This window comes from Musca autumnalis, unplaced genomic scaffold, assembly GCF_047663935.1.
Source record: "Musca autumnalis isolate F117 unplaced genomic scaffold, ASM4766393v1 scaffold_1, whole genome shotgun sequence".
Lineage (NCBI taxonomy): Eukaryota > Metazoa > Arthropoda > Insecta > Diptera > Muscidae > Musca > Musca autumnalis.
This window is the reverse complement of record NW_027411644.1, coordinates 213,608,282-213,627,025: the sequence shown is the minus strand read 5'-3', so window position 1 is coordinate 213,627,025 and position 18,744 is coordinate 213,608,282. Positions and strand designations below refer to the sequence as shown.

At 35.9% G+C, this 18,744-nt stretch overlaps 1 protein-coding gene across 1 annotated transcript in view; it reads right to left on the bottom strand.

The window, feature by feature from the left end:
• Nucleotides 1–536: 536 nt before the first annotated feature.
• Ptx1 (pituitary homeobox homolog Ptx1) overlaps nt 537–18,744 on the bottom strand; it is a 95,899-nt gene continuing 77,691 nt past the window's right edge. The window contains exon 5 of the mRNA XM_073960070.1: nt 537–2,719. Within this exon, the coding sequence (XP_073816171.1) occupies nt 2,138–2,719 (582 nt within the window). The 3' untranslated portion in view covers nt 537–2,137. The remainder of the gene's footprint in view (nt 2,720–18,744) is intronic.

Here is an 18,744-nt window from a genome sequence, read left to right as displayed (position 1 = left end):
GTGTAGTTCCGGAACGCACTAGTTCCCAGGAACTATTCCGGACAAGAAACTATTGGAACTATATCCGGCTCTTTCATTTATATAGTTAATATAGTTCCAGCCGTGCATATAATTTCTTTCATTTATAGAATTCATTTTCTTTCTTCGATCTTTCACATTCGGTACCTTCATCATTCAGATGCGCCCACATTGTTAAATAAACGTAAATCACATCCTCGTTACATTGCTGTAATTTATTTATTTTTATGCCAATTTTTGGCAAAAGGAACTAGGAAGGTCGATCCGGCTACAATCGCTAAGTAATGTTATACGATTTAGTGATTATGCTCCCGCTAGATGTACCTCTGAACACGAACTTTATGACGGCTCATGTCGTAGAGAAAGTCTAGACTCCGATCGAAAAACTGTCAAACTTTGCATGACATTCAATTGGAAATCTGTTATGAGTTTGACTTACTTAACAACGTTTCGACGTATAAATAAGTCTATTACATCATATATGTACATATATAGAGTTAAGGATACAAAAAACTTGATTTTTTGGGTTTTATTAAATTTTTATTGTTCTTCCATTTTTTTTGTGGTTGTTGTTTTGATTAAAGTCCTTAAAAACTATACATTGTTGGGTTTTCTTTTTGGTTTGTTTGTTTTGTATTACATATTTGAATTATTTATTTTACTTGAATTTATATACGACTAGACAACTTCATAAAAACGGTTGTGGGGTTTTTATTGTTGTTGTTGTGTGTGTGTGAATTTATATGTTTAGAGATATTTTAATATGTTTTTGTTTTGTCTTCCATTATTAATATTTGTTTTACAATAATAATTATAATATGTATAGAGATGATAAGAAGTCTATTTATAATGTTTTTTTAATACGAATAATAAAATAATTACTTAAATGATAAAAAACGATTTAAAAGAAAATGCAAACATTATTTTTATAAAAATATCTAAACGTTGACAAAAGATTGATGCAAAAAAAGATCAGCTAAAATGTTATAAGAAATTTGTGAGAAAAAATAATGCTAAAGAAATTAATTTAAATAATGTTTTTGGTATAAATTAAATTAAGTTTTTGGTTTGGTTTTTGTTTTTTCTTTGGGGAGTTCGTGGTTGATATGAAAGCCTAGAAGATTTATTTAATATTTACAAAGGTTGTTTTGAGGCTAACAAAATATTGAACAAAAAGAAATTAATGACCAGAAAAATTAAAAGTTACAATATTTTAAATAATTAGTTTTTTATAATTTTTTGTTATAATGAAAAAATATAATCTAAAGTAGTTATTGTTCTTTTTTTAAGTATTTTAAAAAATACATTTTTAAGTTTTGTGTTTCTGTTACCATTTGGAAACTGATTATCAAAAAAACTCATGGCAACACTATCAGCTGTTTTCTTTGAGCGAGAAATCAGCTGTGTTACAACATTGTTTTTTTCTGTTTCCTGGACAACTGATAATAATTATGTGATTTCCTTATATTTTATAAATTACAGTTTTATTATCTCGCCTTAAAAACTAATCATGATTGGGTTTTTGTGATTTAAGTTTAGGTCGAATTTGTTTTTTTCTTTACAAATAACAATTATTTTTTGCTAAAAAACACGCTGATTGGTTTTTGGTTTGTTTCTTCAACTATATTTCCATAGAACTTAGAGCTAAGATTTTGATATTTCCCAATTGGAGATTTGGCGGCCTTTTTAGTTTTATTTTAAGGGATTTACTTCAATCGATAACATCTTCATCATCTTCACCGCCATCAGTGTTGCCATTGGAGCCCATGAGACCATTAGAATTGCCTCCACCATTGCCACCATTTCCACCACCACCGCCACCCCCATTGCCACCAATATCGGAATGTTGATGATCATTAGGAGATTTGGTGTCGCCACCATCACCATGATGATGATCCATCAACAAGTTATTATTGTGCAGCAAGGAGTTGTTGTTGCTGTGATGATTTAAATGATGCTGTAAATTTGTATTGAGATTAACACAGTGGTTGCCATTGTTACCCCCAATTCCTCCTCCGCCACCGCCGCCGCCGCCGCCGCTGGAACCACTATGATTACCCGAAGAAAAATTATGCAAATGGTGTTGGTGTTGATTCAGCAAAGCCCCAAGGGCGTTTTCTCAGACAACATCAGCCACTCCGCTATACTGGCATGCCGACAAACCAGCCGAATTGGAGCGTGATACAGGTGACGGGGCCGAATAGGGACTACTAAAACCGGTTGTATGTTGTTTCGCCTTTAAACGCAACGTGGCAATACTCGATGACATACTCGATGTCATACAGGGTTCGGCAGCTGCACGATACATATATGGATTGGCAGGTGTACTATATGGACAGGGAGCAGCACCAACATTACTGTTGGTCAATGTTGTACCCATGCTACCCGGCAACATGGTGTTATTCATACTAACCGCCACACCACTTGCTCCCGTATTGAAACAATTCACCGAATTCTGGTGATGATTTGTTGTAACCATGCTTCCGAGGTGGTTAACAGGCCATGGAAAGGGTTTGGCACCCAACGGTGAGGGTACTTTGGTCCAATTGTTGTATGTGTATGACGAATAGAGAGAATCATCGGCAAATGGTTGCATAAATTGTGTACCAAAGCCGGATTTGAAGTCGGCAGCAGCAACGGCAGCATTCATGGCATTGCGTTCACGTTTACGCCACTTGGCACGACGGTTCTTGAACCACACCTAAAAAGAAAAACAAAGCAAAAAGAGAGCAATTAGTATCTGGAAGTAAAAAAAAATAAAAATACAAGATAGTCGGAAAGGGCTTTCATTTAAAGCTGTCTATAGATCAGCGTCGCCGATAATATTTCCGTCAATACTAAAGCATGTGTGTATGCATGGGTGGAAAAAACAACAACCACATGATGTTCATCCTTTGTTTATGTACACGCACACTGTACGTGAGAGAGAGAAGCAAATGCAAAAACAACTCAGTGGGCGCCCTCACTATACTGAAGCGCTTCCCTGTTATAGATAGAAGACCTCGTAAAGAGAAGTTTAGAGAGAAAGAGAGACTTCGCAAAAGACTTTTACGCACATATAATGGTATTCTGTAGATAGCTAACCTGCAAAATAGTTCTTCTGCATATAGACGAACTCTTCTAAAGCTTCCTTCTAAGGAAATAGTGGACATTAGACAACCTAAACCAGTTCTGAAAGGGTCTTTTATAAGTGGAAGCACTAGTAAAGGGATTTAAAGTGGGTAGAAGACCATAATAATATATAGAATGGTATGCGGGTGCTATATACACAATGGTATGCGGGTGCTAGGAAGGAGGACTTTTTAAAAATAGGGGTATTCTATTAAAAAAAACATTGATGAAATACCTCTGAAGGGGCTTTCTATCGTGGAAGGTCTTAGACGTAATTCTGTAATTGGAAGAGCAACTAAAAAGGTATACTGCATTCATAAGGCCTACTAAAGTAATCTCTTAAATGGACCTTCATTTTATAGCAGATTCCATGGTTAAACGACATTCAAAAGGGGTTTTCTTTGTTGAAAACCCTTCAAAAAGGGTCTTCTACTGTTGGACAACCTCCTGAATTGGCCATTTGACCTACCAAAAGTTCTTCTATACTTAGACAACCTCATAGATATGTCTTCAGTACTTAGAAGAACCAAGTTAGGAAGCTTTATAAATGAGACTTTTATCTTTGAAAACCTCCTGAAGGGTCTTCTAAAGGTAGACGACCTTAAAGAGGGGTCTTCTATAGTTAGAAGATATCTCAAATAATTAGAATACCTCCAAAAGGGGTCTTCTAAAGTTAGATGGGCATTCTATAGATGGATGGCCTCCTAAAAGGGTGTTCTGCCGTTAGAACACCTCCTATGGGAGGTTTTAATAGTAGAAAGACCTTCTACAGTGGGTCTTCTACTGTAAGAAGACCTTTTAAGCGGCTTTGTATAGTAAGAAGACCTCCTAAAGTGTATTCTTTAGTTGGAAAACCATCTAAGGGGTCTTTAATAGTTAAAAGACCTTTTGAAGGGGTCTTCTATGGTTAGAAGGCCTCCTGAAGGGATCTTTTTTAGTTAGAAGGCTTCCTGAAGGGTTGTTCTATAGATGGAAGTCCTTCTAAAAGGGTGTTCTACTGTTAGAACACCTCCTAAGGGAGCCTTTAATAGTTAAAAGACCTCCGGATGGGGTCTTCTATAGTTAGAAGACCTCCTAAGCGGATGTTCTAAGGTTCGAAGACCTCCTAAGCAGGTCTTTAATAATTAGAACATCTTCCAAGGCAGTCGTCTATAGTTAGGGAACTTCCTAAATGGGTCTTCTATAGCAAGAAGACCTCCTAAAGGGTCTTCTTAAGTTAGAAGTTATGTTAAAAGGGTGTTCTGCAGTTAAAAGTCCTTCTAAGGGGGTCTTTAATAATAAGAGGCCTTCTGAAGGTGTCTTCTATAAGAAAAAGGGCTGTTCTTCTGTTAGAAGACCTCCTGAAGAGGTATTCTTTTTTTAGAAGCTCTCCTGAAGGTGTCTTCTTATGTTAGAATATCTCCTAATAGTTAAAAGAACTCCTAAAAGGGTCTGCTATAGTCAGAAAACCTCCTAAATTGATCTTCTATAGTTAGATCACCTCCTAAAGGTTAGGTTAGTTAGAAGACCTCCTGATGGGGTGTTATAAAGCTAGAGTACCTTCTGAATGGGTATTCTACAGTAAAAAGAGTTTTTGAGGGGCTTTCAATGTTAACAAGACCTCCTAAGGGGTGGTATTCTTTAGTTGGATGGCCTCCTAAAAGGACTTTCTACTGTTAGAACTCCTCCTAAGGGAGCCGTTAATAGTTAGAAGACCTCCTAAGCGGATGTTCTACAGTTCGAATAGCCCCTAAGGAGGTCTTTAATAGTAAGAAGACCTCCTGAGGGGGTCTTTTATAGTAAGAATACTTCCTATTTCGGTCTTCTATAGTAAGAAGACCTCCTGAAGGGATCTGCTATGGTTAAAAGGCCTCCTGAAGGGGTCTACTATGGTTAGAAGAGCTCCTGAAGGGGTCTTCTATGATTAGAAGACCTCCTGAAGGGGTCTTCTATGATTAGAAGACCTCCTAAAAGGGACTTTTATGGTTAGAAGACCTCCTGGAGGGATCTACTTTAGTTAGAAGGCTTCTCAAGGGGTATTCCTTAGATGGAAGGGCTCCTAAATGGATGTTCTACTGTTAGAACTCCTCCTAAGGGAACCTTTAATAGTTAGAAGACCTCCTGTTGGGGTCTTCTGTAGTTAGAAGACCTCCTGAGCGGATGTTCTACAGTTGGAATACCTCCTAAAGAGGTCTTTAATAGTAAGAAGACCTCCCGAGGGGTTCTTCTTTAGTTAGGAGACTTCCTATATGGGTCTTCTATAGTACGAAGACCTCCTAAAGGGGACTTTTATGGTTAGAAGACCTCTTGAAGGGATCTTCTTTAGTTAGAAGGCTTCTCAAGGGTATTCTTTAGAAGAAAGGGCTCCTAAAAGAGTGTTCTACTGTTAGAACACCTCCTAAGGGAGTCCTTAATAGTTAGAAGACCCCTAATGAGGAGACATAATAAAAGGGTATTCTATAGTAAGAAGACCTCCTGAAGGGCCCTTTTTAGTTAGAAGGTCTTCTAAAAGTCCTCCTAAAGGGGTCTTTAATAGTTAGAAGGCCCCCTGAAAGTGTCTTTTATAAGAAAAGGTGCATTCTACAGTTAGAAGACCTTCTTTTTTTAGAAGATTTCCTGAAGGAGTCCTCTTTTGTTAAAATACCTCCAAAGGGGGTCCTTAATAGTTAAACGACCTCTTAATGGAGTCTCCTATAGTTAAATGATCTCCTACGGGGATCTTCTATAGTTGGAAGACCTCCTGAAGGGGTTTTCACTTGTTATCAAACCTTCTAAAGGGTTATTAATTTGTTAGAAGACCTCTTAGAAAAACGTTCTACAGTTAGAACGCCTCCTAAGGAGGCCTTCTATAGCTTTGTTCCTTTACTTTTTTTAATGCTAAAAGTGGTAAAAGAGAAAACTGTCAAAATTGCTCAAAATTGCTCTCTCAACTTTACCAGAAAAGTAAAAGAAAGAAAAAATGGTAGAATGGTAGAAATAAACATATAAATTCAATTTTTTTATTTCAGTGTTTTTAATTTTGTTTTGTCAGCGTTAGCCTTTTTCTTCTGCTTTTCGTTCATTTTTTTATTCATTGTGAAATGATCATCAAATAAATGTCAAAAAATCAGTTCTACCATTTTTTATGTGCAGAAATTTGTCTGGTAGCCTGTGGTAGAAGGGAAAGGCATTTGTGCCCTCTCTCTTCTCTCACTCTCTTAAAAATTGCTGCCAGTTTTACCACTTTTTGGGGTTAAGGAACGCTTTGCAGGTTAAAAATGGTAAAAATGGTAACCTCGGTTATGTAAAGGAACACAGCTTATATTTAGAAAATCTCCTAAAGAGTCTACTATAGTAAGAAAACCTCCTAAAGGCATCTTGTACACTTAGAAGAGCCTTATATACTTAGAGAACGCGCTAAAGGGGTTATCTATACTTAGAAGACTTCTTAATAGGTAGAGGTCCATACTTTATTAAAGGGGTCTTCTATATAAAGCTAACCTCCTAAGGAGGTCTTCTATGTCTATAAGACCACAATTTGACAAGTATTGCGATTGAAGAGAGTTGTTGTCTTGTCTTGCGGCTAGTATGGATTCTTTATCTTTAACAGAAACTGTGCGGTTGGACAATGTTATATGCTGATGAATTTACTTTACATTTGTCTGGCCTCTATTAGGAGGCCTCGCGCAGAATAGTTCCACCAATTAAACGTTTCAAAGTTTGTATTATTAAAAATATGACAAAAATGTCAATCTCCAGGATACAGAGTTTAAAATCTCTTACATTTCCCCTATATACTTTTAGCGAATGGGCAACAGATGCTCCCAAACACTGGCCCCTAATACAAAACAGAGAACTTTCGAAGCGAAAAAGAAAAGAAAACTTTAATATTAAATTTTAAGCTGTTTCAATCAAAATTCTGAGTTCCCTTTTTCGCTTTTTCTCCATACATTCCATTTTAAATGAAAATAAATGTACTTTGGCGTTCAACTCCCCTGACTGCCTGCCAGGCAAAGTGGCTGACTGATGAGGAGAGGGGATTCCAACAAATTACCCCAGCACTTCAGTGGCTGGCTGTTGTGTGCATTGAATTTTATAAAACAACATATTTATGTATTTATTTATTTACTTTTTTTTGTTTTTGGTGGTGCGCCATCTTTATTTTGCCTTGCTTTTATTCCTTTTGTAAGTTTTGTTTGCTGTTGTTGCTTTTTGTGAAAAATTGTTACCCTCGTTGAAATAAAATAAGAAGCTCCCCACCTCTCACTCTGGTCGTGGTATCCATATTTTTTTCCTTTTTCTGCTTTTGTGCTGGAAATACAAAACTTTTAACTAAAGTTTTGCTGCTACCGAAGAGGGCTGAGTGGTGACGGGAGATTTAAGTATAAAAATACGCATGTGCAGTAATTATAAAATACATAAATACCCCCCAAAGTATAAATACACTCTCGTACAAAATACTTGAAAATTTTATTCTTGCGTTTATGTTTTTGTTTGTTCTCCCCCTCCCCATGCTTTAGCTTCCCCAACTTGATTCCAAAATAACATTTTCGTATTGAAATTTCTATATGGCAGTAAGTAAGTACTTTTGTGTGTATGAATGATGCGTATGTACGTTTGTTTGTATGTCTGTATGTTTGAATATCTCAGTACTCTGATATTACATAAATATAGACTTGCGATGTTCTGTGTACTCTGGCAATGGCAACCCTAAATGAATGTTAAGCCACCCCCACAATAAAAATAATAATGGAAGAATTATAACATCACGTTTGTAGAAATGTTGTTGTTGTTGCTGTTGTTGTTGGGGGTATAAACGAGAGCGAGAATGCTTCTATGCTGCTGCAAATACAACACACAAACGTATATTTTTAATACAAATAAAATATATTTCTTTATACACATACATACATCATATTGTTGTATATATAGTAGACATAATGAATGTAGGTATGTATATTTCTTTTTGTTCGTGGGGCTGTATATATAAAAATGGCAAGAAAATAAATCAAAATTTTTATTTACCCAAAAAATGGAATACGAGAATTGAACAACTGTTACAAAACAACAACAAGAAGAAATATGGGCAAATATTAATTTATGTGAAAAGTTTCAGTTTCTGTTTGTTGTTGTTGATTTACTTGGGAGGGATTTTTGCATTTTTACGAAATAAAACAGAAAACATTAACTTTTTAAAAATTATAATAAACAAAAATATTGAGTCTGTAGATAATGAAGTACAGTGACAATTCGTTGGGAAGTTGAGGAGATATTTTTATACCCTCCACCATAGGATGGGGGTATATTAAATTTGTCACTACGTTTGTAACTACTCGAAATAATCATTGTAGACCCCACAAAGTATATATATTCTTGATCAGCGTGCAATTCTACATCGATATAGCCATGTCCGTCCGTCTGTCCGTCTGTCCGTCTGTGGAAATCACTCTAGCGTCCGAACGGATTGACGTAGGTTGATGAAATTTTGGGAAAATATGTTATATTTACGTAGGACTTTTGGTATTGAAAGCGGGCTATATAGGTCCACGCTTTCGTATAGCCCCCATACAAAATGACGCGTAACGCGTCGTCGTTTTAAGGAATTTTTAAGATATTTGGTCCATTTTACCACCGAATTGGTTGTAATTTGATACTTTGTGTCTCCAGAGGCCAAAAAATATTCCTACCAAAGTTGGGCTATATAGGTCCACGTTTTGGTATAGCCCCCATATAAGGCCCCATATAAAGTACGCGTCATTTTAATATATTTTGAATGTATTAGACCCATTTGACCATAGAATTGGTTGTAATTTGGTATTTTGTGTCTTCATAGACCAGAAAACATTTCTACCAAAGTTGGGTTATATAGGTCCACGTTTTGGTATAGCCCCCACATAAGGCCCCTTATAAAGTACGCGTCATTTTAATATATTTTGAATGTATTAGACCCATTTGACCAAAGAATTGGTTGTAACTTTGCATTTTGTGTTTCCAGAGGCTAAGAAACATTTCTACCATAAAATGTTTATATAGGTCCACGTGTTGACATAGCCCCCATAATACAATATCTCCCGATTTTCGATATTTTGAACGTTTTAGCCTCATTATCACACCGAGATGGCTGAAATTTGGTATTTAGTCTTCTTTAGGCGTATAAAACTTTCCCCCAGAAATTTGTAGGTATAGGTCCACGCCATCATATAGCCCCCATAGAACGGTACCTTCCGAATTTCGGTATTTTGAAGGTTGTGGTCACATTAATCCACCGAAATGGCTGAAATTTGAGGTGGAGGGTATAAAAAGTTCGGCCCGACCGAACTTAACGCTTTTCTTACTTGTTTTTTTATAAAATTATTTGAATAAAATAAATGTAGAAAATATGGGTGTGTTTGAAGTGAATTCTTCTGTATTTAGCAAACCTTAGACGTGGGTCATCTGGGCTCAGAAGATCTCATTAAGTGTTTTTCTGTAGTTAGAAGATCTCATAAAGGAATGTTAGAATTCCCCCAGTTTTCTATATCTGTAAGACCTCCAAAAAGGCCAATGTATTGAAAAGATCCCCTAAAGAGATCTTCTAAATTTTAAAAGGCGTAATAAATGTTTTGTTTTTACTCAGAAGAACTCTTAGCGATTTCTTCTAAATTAAGAAAATTCTTTAGGATATCCTTTAGCTATATGTCACCCAAATCGGTTTTTGTGCATTATGAAGTCCATAGACAATTCGTTCTGAACGGGAATGGTATGAGAAATTTTTGTATAAAATAATTTGAATAAAACAAATTTAGAAACAAGAGAGTTACTTTGAAGACCTTCTAAGTGATTTTTTATCGTTAGGAGTAGTTATGAAATGAGTTTCTACAGTTACTGAGCCTAAAAGACCCACCTATAAGGCCTATTAAATATAGAAGCATCCTTTTAAAGGACCTTTAACTGTGGAAAAACTTATTAGAAGGTTATTAATACGTTTTTCCACAGTTAAAGGTCCTTCAAAAGGATTCTTCTATATTTAATAGGCCTTATAAGTGAGTCTTCTAGCCTCAGAAGATCTCTTAAAGGGCTCTTCTGTAGTAAATAGTCCTTCTAAGAGCCTCTTCCATTATTAGAAGTCCTCCTAAAAGGGCCTTGTTTTAGGTAGAAGTCCTCCTAAAGAGGTTTTCTATAACCTAAAGAGTTTTTCTGTAGTTAGAAGACCTCCTAAAGGGATCTTCTTTTGCTTTAAGTCCTCCTAAATCAGTTACCATTAAAAGAAGAATAAGAAAACCTTCGATGGACAGAAGGCATTATAAGTTTTCCCATAACGTATTTTTCAGATAAAAGTCCCTCGAAAGCGTTCTTACATAGAGTCCAACTTTTTGTAAAGGTAACAAACCTTAAGGTAAGGTCACATTAGGCAAATATTTGCTCCAGCGACAGTCAGTGTGCGCTTACTGATAGCAAGTGATGATTTCAATGCATTATTTACGCTCACTTGCTCTCAGTGCACACTGCCTGTAGCTGGAGCAAATATTTGCCTAATCTGACCTTACCTTTAGGTTACTATAGAGAGAATATCTCCTGAAACAGTTTTTTTACATGGGGGACCATCTAAATGCATCTTAACGGCCTCAACCTCGTATGAATTCTAACATAGATGAAAGACCTGAAGGAGCTTCATATAGCTAAAACACCTGCTAAAACAAGGTTCTATAGTTATAGGACCTTCTAAAATGTTCTTAAATATTTAAGAGACCTTTCAAATGGGTCTTTCATACATATAAGATGCCTTAAAAGTCTCATTAAAGAACATGTCATATTTATAAAACCTTCTTATGTGTTCTTCTGGACTTAGAAAACCTCCTAAAGTGGTCTTCGATATTTAGAAGACCACCTAAAGAGGTCTTCTATATGTAGAAGACCTCCGAAAAGGGATTTTCTATATGTAGAAGACCTCCGAAAGGCGTCTTCTATACTTTGGAAAGAGATCTTCTATATTTTGGAGACGACCAGAATTTGTTTTCTTTACTTTGGAGACCTCCTAAAGGAGTCCACTATAGTTAGAACACCGCCTAAATAGGTCTTCTATAGTTCGAAGACCTCCTAAAGGGTTCTTTTATAGTTATAAGACCTGCTAAAAGGGTCTTCTATAGTTAGAAGACTTCCTACAGAGATCTTCTATACTTTGGATACCCCCTAAAGGGATCTTCTATATTTTGGAGAGGTCCTGAATTTGTGTTCGTTACTTTGAAGACCTCACAAAGGAGTCCTCTATAGTTAGAACACAGCCCAAATGGGTCTTCTATAGTTCAAAGACCTCCTAAAGGAGTGTTCTGTTCTTAGAAGACCTCCTAAAGGGGTGTTCTATAGTTAGAAAACCTCTTTAGTTAGAATACAGCCCAAATGGGTCTTCTATAGTTCAAAGACCTCCTAAAGTGGTCTTATATAGTTATAAGATCTGCTAAAGGGGTCTTTTATAGATAGAAGACTTTCTAAAGAGATCTTCTATACTTTGGATGCCTCCTAAAGGGATCGTCTATATTTTGGAGACGTCCTGAATTTGTTTTCGTTACTTTGGAGACTTCAAAAAGGAGTCTTCTATAGTTAGAACACAGCCGAAATGGGTCTTCTATAGTTCAAAGACCTCCTAAAGGGATCTTTTGTAGTTATAAGACCTGCTAAAGGGGTCTTCTATAGTTAGATGGCCTCCTAAATGAGTGTTCTGTTCTTAGAAGACCTCCTACAGGGGTGTTCTATAGTTAAAAACCTCATCAAGGGGTCCTCTGTAGTTAGAACACAGCCCAAATGAGTCTTCTATAGTTCAAAGACCTCCTAATGTGGTTTTATATAGTTATAAGATCTGCTAAAGCGGTCTTCTATAGTAAGAAGACCTCCTCCATAGTAAGATGAACTCCTAAAGGCGTCCTCTATTGTTAGAACACTGCCTAAAGGGATTTTCTATATTCTTATGATACCTGCTGAAGGCGTCTTCTGTAGTTAGAAGACCTCTTAAAGGAGTCTTCTGTACTTAGAAGACCTCCTACAGCGGTCTTCTATATTTAGAAGACCTCCCAAAAAAGGCTTCTATATGTAGAAAACCTCCGAAAGGAATTTTCTATATGTAGAAGACCTCCGAAAGGTGTCTCCTATACTTTGGAGACCTCCCTTCTATAGTTAGAAGACTTCCTAATGAGATCTTTTATACTTTGGAGACCTTCTGTATTTTTTAGATCTCCTGAATTTGTGTTTTTTACTTTGGAGACCTTCTTATAGGATCTTCTATACTTTGGAGTCCTCCTATTGGAACATCCCTTATAGTTAGAAGACCTCCTAAAGGGGTCTTCTATAGTTAGAAGATCTCCGAAAGGGGTCTTCTACGGTTAGGTGACCTCCGAAAGAGGTCTTCTATAGTTAGAATGTTTACGAAAGATTTCTTCTATAGTTAGACGACCTCCGAAAGGGGTCTTCTTTTGTTAGAAGTCTTACATAGTTAGAAGACATCCCAAAGGGGTCTTCCATAGTTACTAGACCTCCTAAATGGGGCCTTCTATAGTTAGAATATCTCTGAAAGGTGTCTTCTATAGTTAGATGATCTTCGAAAGGGGTCTTCTATAGCTAGATGACCTCCGAAAGAGGTTTTCTACGGTTAGGTGGCCTATGAAAAGGGTCTTCTATAGTTAGAAGACCTCAGAAAGGGGTCTTCTGTAGATCCCAAGTATATTTGGACGAAATCCGTTTCAGAGAATTTGGAGTTGATTTAATCGTATCCGCCCGTCCGTTTGGCTGACTGGAGCGCACGGTAATTTTAGCCCTCGTAATATTTTGTCCAAATTTAGATCAAGTTCGAAAATGGGCCATATCAATCCACTCCCTCGGCTGCCTCTACCACAACAGTTCAAAATTGTTCGTAAAAATGGTGCGCACGACAACTCTGGAAGGGTGTAACCGTTTTTACCCATATAATTGAACATGGTAATATATTTCCAAACATAGATCAGGTTCGAATATGAACTACATCGGTCCATTCCTTCGGGTACCTCCCACACAAAATTACGAAAAAGTACAGTTTAATACCTGATCTCAATTTTTTCCAACTGGCTGATGTCGTGGCCCATTTACCGGTACTAATTTTTTTCCGGAGCAAGTCCATACTTCCTGAGAAAATTACCTGAAAGCTATAACAAACCACCAACGGCCACCATGTGTAGCGGCCTGTGCGCACGACAACTTTCGAACCGGATACTGCGTTTGTCCAAACACTGCATATCGTAATGTTTCGGCGAATCTTAGATGAAGTTCGAAGATGGTAATTATGGGTCCAGTCTTGGCGGTACCTCCTCCAATAAAGTTCGAAAGTTGTCGTTGTCTCTTGTATCTTGAACGCAGCAACTGATTCGATTCGAAATCTGAATTTCGTAATATTTTGTCCAAACTTAGTCTATCTATGTTTGTAAATTGGGCATATCGGTCCATTCCTTGCGGTACCTCCCTCTTCCCAAAATATCAAAACTGTTAATTTAAGTGCAGTTTAAGAGCTATTGGTGGTTACTTTGCAAATTTTTAAAAAGGTACTCCAACATTCAATTTCATAATATATTATCCAAATTATATTTGAAAATGGCTAATATCGATCCTCCTCCTCAGGTTACCTCCCTTCCTCACAAAATTTCAACATTTTTATTTAAGAACAGCTTAAGTTATGTTCGAGATTTCTTTTAAATTGTCTATCCCAAATGTACTCCCTGTGGTTTCGTTAACAGCGATATTATGGTTTTCGGGGGCAAGTCCATGCTTCCTGATATAATGTTCTTAAAGCTCTAAATTTTAGGGAGACCAACTGCTGTGACTTGTATTCGCGATATCAATCGAAAGGAACGGCTCCCAAAAGATGATCCACATCTAAAATAGACCAAGGGTCACAAAATTTTGAAAGCACCGTAATTTTTGCGGAAAAAATTTTAGTTGTGCAGCCGGTATTCGTTCTGTCCATAGATGAAAGTTACAATTCACACAGGCTGAGGGTAAAAGGTCGTGTTTTACTGCCTGGTATGCTAATATTTGCATCGCCATCTTCTTGTCGCATATATTTCCCCTATATTTCGCCATATTCATCGTCCTGGGAATAATTGCAATTTATACTCCTTTTATTGTCAAGTTTCATACATATCTACAAAAAAGTTCACCTCCTTTACAACAGGATTAAAAAAGACAATAACTGCCTTTTGGTCCTCACTTCCTTAGCAAATCAAAACAAAGCAAAAAAATGGGAAACAAATCAATTGAATTCAAATTGAAATGGAATGGTGAAAATGAATACGACGATTATGCTTTTTGTCAGATTTGACAATTAATCATACATTGCAACCTTAACGACTATTCTTCAGATTTGTTTGCCCCTCTACAACATAAACAAAAAACATTTGCAAAGAATTCCTTCCTAAAAAATCACAACACTCACACCTCCCGTAGAAGGATGCAACTTTTTTTCAACCCAAAGTCTTTATTTGGCAATTAGTCAATATTTGTTGACATTTGTTTCTTTGCTAGAATCAACAAAAAAATCGAGTCATAAAGACCTCCCTTAACTTGGCACTATCATCGTCATCATCATCAATCAAAAAAATTCTCTTCCAAGCAGGAAGTTTAGCCATTTTCCAATCGAAAGTTAACGTAGCATAAAAATAGAAACATTTTTTGGGGTTTTCTTTTTTTACCTGGAGCACCCTAACACCAAAGGACATGTTTGTCTGTTTTTTTGCTGGTATGAAACTCCTACTTGTCTACTACTATCATCATCGTTTACTTTCATCACCAAAACCAATTAAGATTTGCAAAAAACCAGCATCAGTTTTTTTTTTTGTTTTTTTTTTTTTTGCTTTGCCCAGCCCTTAAGTGGAAGTTAACGATGCTTGGTTAGTGGATTTGAGTTTTGCTATTTTTTCCCATCTTTCTGCTTTATTGGCAAATGTTTAGATGAATTTGCTTTATGCTTGAATGCTTAGCTAGTTTATCCTGCACATGGTTGCAGTTCAATAGTTTGGTGGTATGGTTAGCAGAGAAGACCATCGTGTTTGCAAATGATACGTGAAAAGTGACAATTGACGAAAGATCGATGACGTTGGCATAAATTCAGCGTTTCTTTCGTCCTCAGTCATGTGATGTGTTCAACAAATTGTGTTGTGCTAAGCTGCAAGGTTTTGTGATGTATGAGTCATGGAAATTATTTTGGCAGTTGGTCAAGTTTTTAGGTTTCCTTCTTGAGGTGGTAAAAAAAATACAAAAGAGTAACAAAATTGAATGGAATTTATTACAAAATTACAAAGGCAATAATAGGACCTCGTAGATATTTTTTACCCCCAACAAAAAGTAAACCCAAAATCCAAGCCAAACCTGGAACCACTTCCAAAATATGCTAATGCATTCCTTCAAGTAACTGATCCGTAACACTTTTTAGCTTTAATCCTAACCTAAATGTCCCAAATAATTCCGAAACCTCAAATATACATAATTTTTGGGGAAATGGATTTTGGTTGTGTAGTCGGTGTTCGATCTATTCGTATATGGAAGTTTAATTTCTCACGGGCTGAGGGTATATCCCTGTCGGCAAAGCCTTTTTTACTACTTTTTTCTCACATACCCATAATTTTACGATGATAATATCACCTGACTTTCCCATAACCTACAAGATACCGCGCTGAATTTGATGCTCGTTATGCTAACAATGCAATTCCCATTTACGCTTTTCGTTACACTTGTCAACCCGTGGAACAAAAAAAAAACTTTCGGAAGATGTCTTTATTAACTTTCCCAGGCAAAAGACTAATATTTGTTTTTCACTTCTCTGCGATATCAAATCACAAAGCAACCAGTTAACTTATATGAGATTTTAATTAAGCATTACCGGGACGCGTGTTACAATTTAGTTATGGCAAATATTCTCTGGCATGCAGCACAACCAACCCCGATTTCGCCCCTAACATGTTTGTAATTTAATTGACTTTAGAGAATGCCATAAACAAGCAAAAAACTAGTAAAGTAGTTGCTAGTTAACAACCCCTCATTATGCTACAAGGTCCTGAGAATTCTCTTCCATATTTAGTAGTGTGAAATTGTCAATTTTTCGGTAATTTTAGTATTGCTTTTCTTTAATGACCCAAAGAACAATGACACGAGCCAACCAACCAACCAGTAATGTAATTCTCTTTTTTGTTTTTGTTGCTTTTGCAACATCCCCAGTCGCCGAGGCATTGTAGTTAATTAAACCAATACACCAAGTATTCCCATGAAATTCCAAAGTAATTGATTTAAATTGTAAAGTTTCCCTTCACCTTCTCTCTCTATACGGCTTCATTTTAATAGTTGTAAAGTAAGCGAATTGGAAACCAATTTCAATAATAAAAAACAAAGTTGGCCAGAATTCGACTATAAAGTCAGTAAAAGTCTTTTCAATTCCATTAAAACCTAATTCTTATTAATCCCACAACGGAATATGTGTTCCAAAACATTTGCCGAGAAACTCGGACAAAATGTTAGAAAAGGCAGAAATTCAATACAAAAAAAAAAAAAAAATCATCACAATCTGGCCAAAAGGTAACTTCAAAGCCAATTGTGTGGGGTATTTATGCTTTCGCGACAACCATTAATGGCTGACTTTATGGATTTTTAAAAAAACCCACCCGCTAGATGAGAGCATCAAAGGTATAGAAATAAACGACTTAGGCAGAGATCGAACGAACCATTGCATTCTCCATGTATGACTCGCTGAGCATATGTGTGACACTTTCATCTGTATTTGTACATATGTACATACATATTTTCTCTAACTTTGAACTTTTGGCTTTGTAAAAATACACCAAACGAGCATTTAATGGTTATAGGTATTTTTTTCTTCTGTTCCCATTTTGATTTTTTTTTGTTCATCAAAAGCGATAAATATGAATGTTCTTTACAGACAATTGGCAACACCTGTCGCCATATGCCATCTAGACCAAAACACCACCCTATCCACCATTAGTACCAATTTTTTGTTTGTCTCCTTTGTTTCCATCAAAGGTAAGCCAGTCACCCAGCCAGCCATCCTGCCTAGTCTAGAATATAAATGTTAAAAAAACTGTGATGAGATTAAAGGTGGTTAGATATTTGTGGTCCATAAAAATACCATTGAAATCCACACAAACAAATGTTTGAATATTTTGTTTTTATAGGTGTTTTTTTTTTGTTTTGAAATTTTATGTTGTGGAAATTGATTTAGTGTCGTATTGAAAATTTTAGCAAACATTTTGTGTGAAAAGTATTAGAGGGGAACATATAACAAGTTTAACAAATGAAGATGGGGATAGGCTTAGTAAATTTCGCCATATCAACAAGAAGCCAATATGTTAAGATTATGACAATACTTGCGTGTGGAATCGGAGTTATTTTCAATAGAAGCTACTGGCCGCATGATTGCGAATGTAACTCTTATGTTAATGTAAACTCCTATGAAGTATAGATACTAAGGTTATGACCTTTTACAACCTCTTATGCCTGTATCAAATTGTGATGATTTTTTACTTAAGATCAGATAAAATTTTGAATATAAAATGATTCGTTAAAAAAGCAGACGCACAAAGTCATTTGAAAAATTTTCTATATGAACTTTTTTATTAAACTTTTATATATTACTGAAAATAAGCTTTGGAGCCATACGATATAACCAAAATGACATAAACTTTTGTTTCTCACTAAATTTATTATCGTATCATTACATACATAAATATCATTTTATATCATATATGATTTTATTTCATATATCATATCAATTAAAAGTTGTTTGTGCGGGACCTTTTTCAAAATTTAAATGGAATAAAAGTTATTATAGTCAATAATAAGAAAAAGATCCATTCATAAGAGCAACAGGAAATATTTTTCCAAAATAAAAAATTTAATTTCATAGAATTTTTTCAAAATAAATTTTAAAGTGTTACCTAATTTTAAAGTGTTACCTATTTTAGTCATTAATAAACAAATGCTCATTTATTCCCCCTACAAGTATTCATTTTCGAGAAAAAAAAGGTTACAAGTCATAACCCTAACAGATTCCTTTAAATAAGAGTATACGTTTGTGCTTAAATGAAGGATTTTTATAAATATTAATTGTTAGAAAAAATTCAAAAAAATTCAATGAAGAACGCTGCCTAAGTGAATTGAAACTTTCATCTATGGAAAGATCAAATACCGGCTACACAGCCAAAATACTTTTCCCCATGGATGGACCGACATGGGACATTTTGGAAGTTGATCTTGTTTGGAGGTTATTACTTTCGACATTTATCACGCCCACCAGTCATTTCAGGTGGACACCGTATAATATAGGACTTTTGGACCATTATCATGGACTTGCCCACGAAAACATAATACAGCTGTAAACAAGACTACAAGGAGTAGCTTCGCTAAAAATATCCAAAGGAACCATGAACAGCCCTAAACTGCACTTAAAAAAATCTAAATTTTTTATTAACTTTTTTCGAAGTAACACTAGCATCGAGTATGTGGTTCAAGTCGATCGGAACAAAATTAACTGAAATATGAGCGTTGGAAGGAAAAAAATTCATTGTGTTTTGTAGGTATGCCCACTAGGGCGGGGCGATTTGTATGGAAGGAAAAAACCTTAATGGGCCTTCGCGTTTCTGATTCCTCCCGATT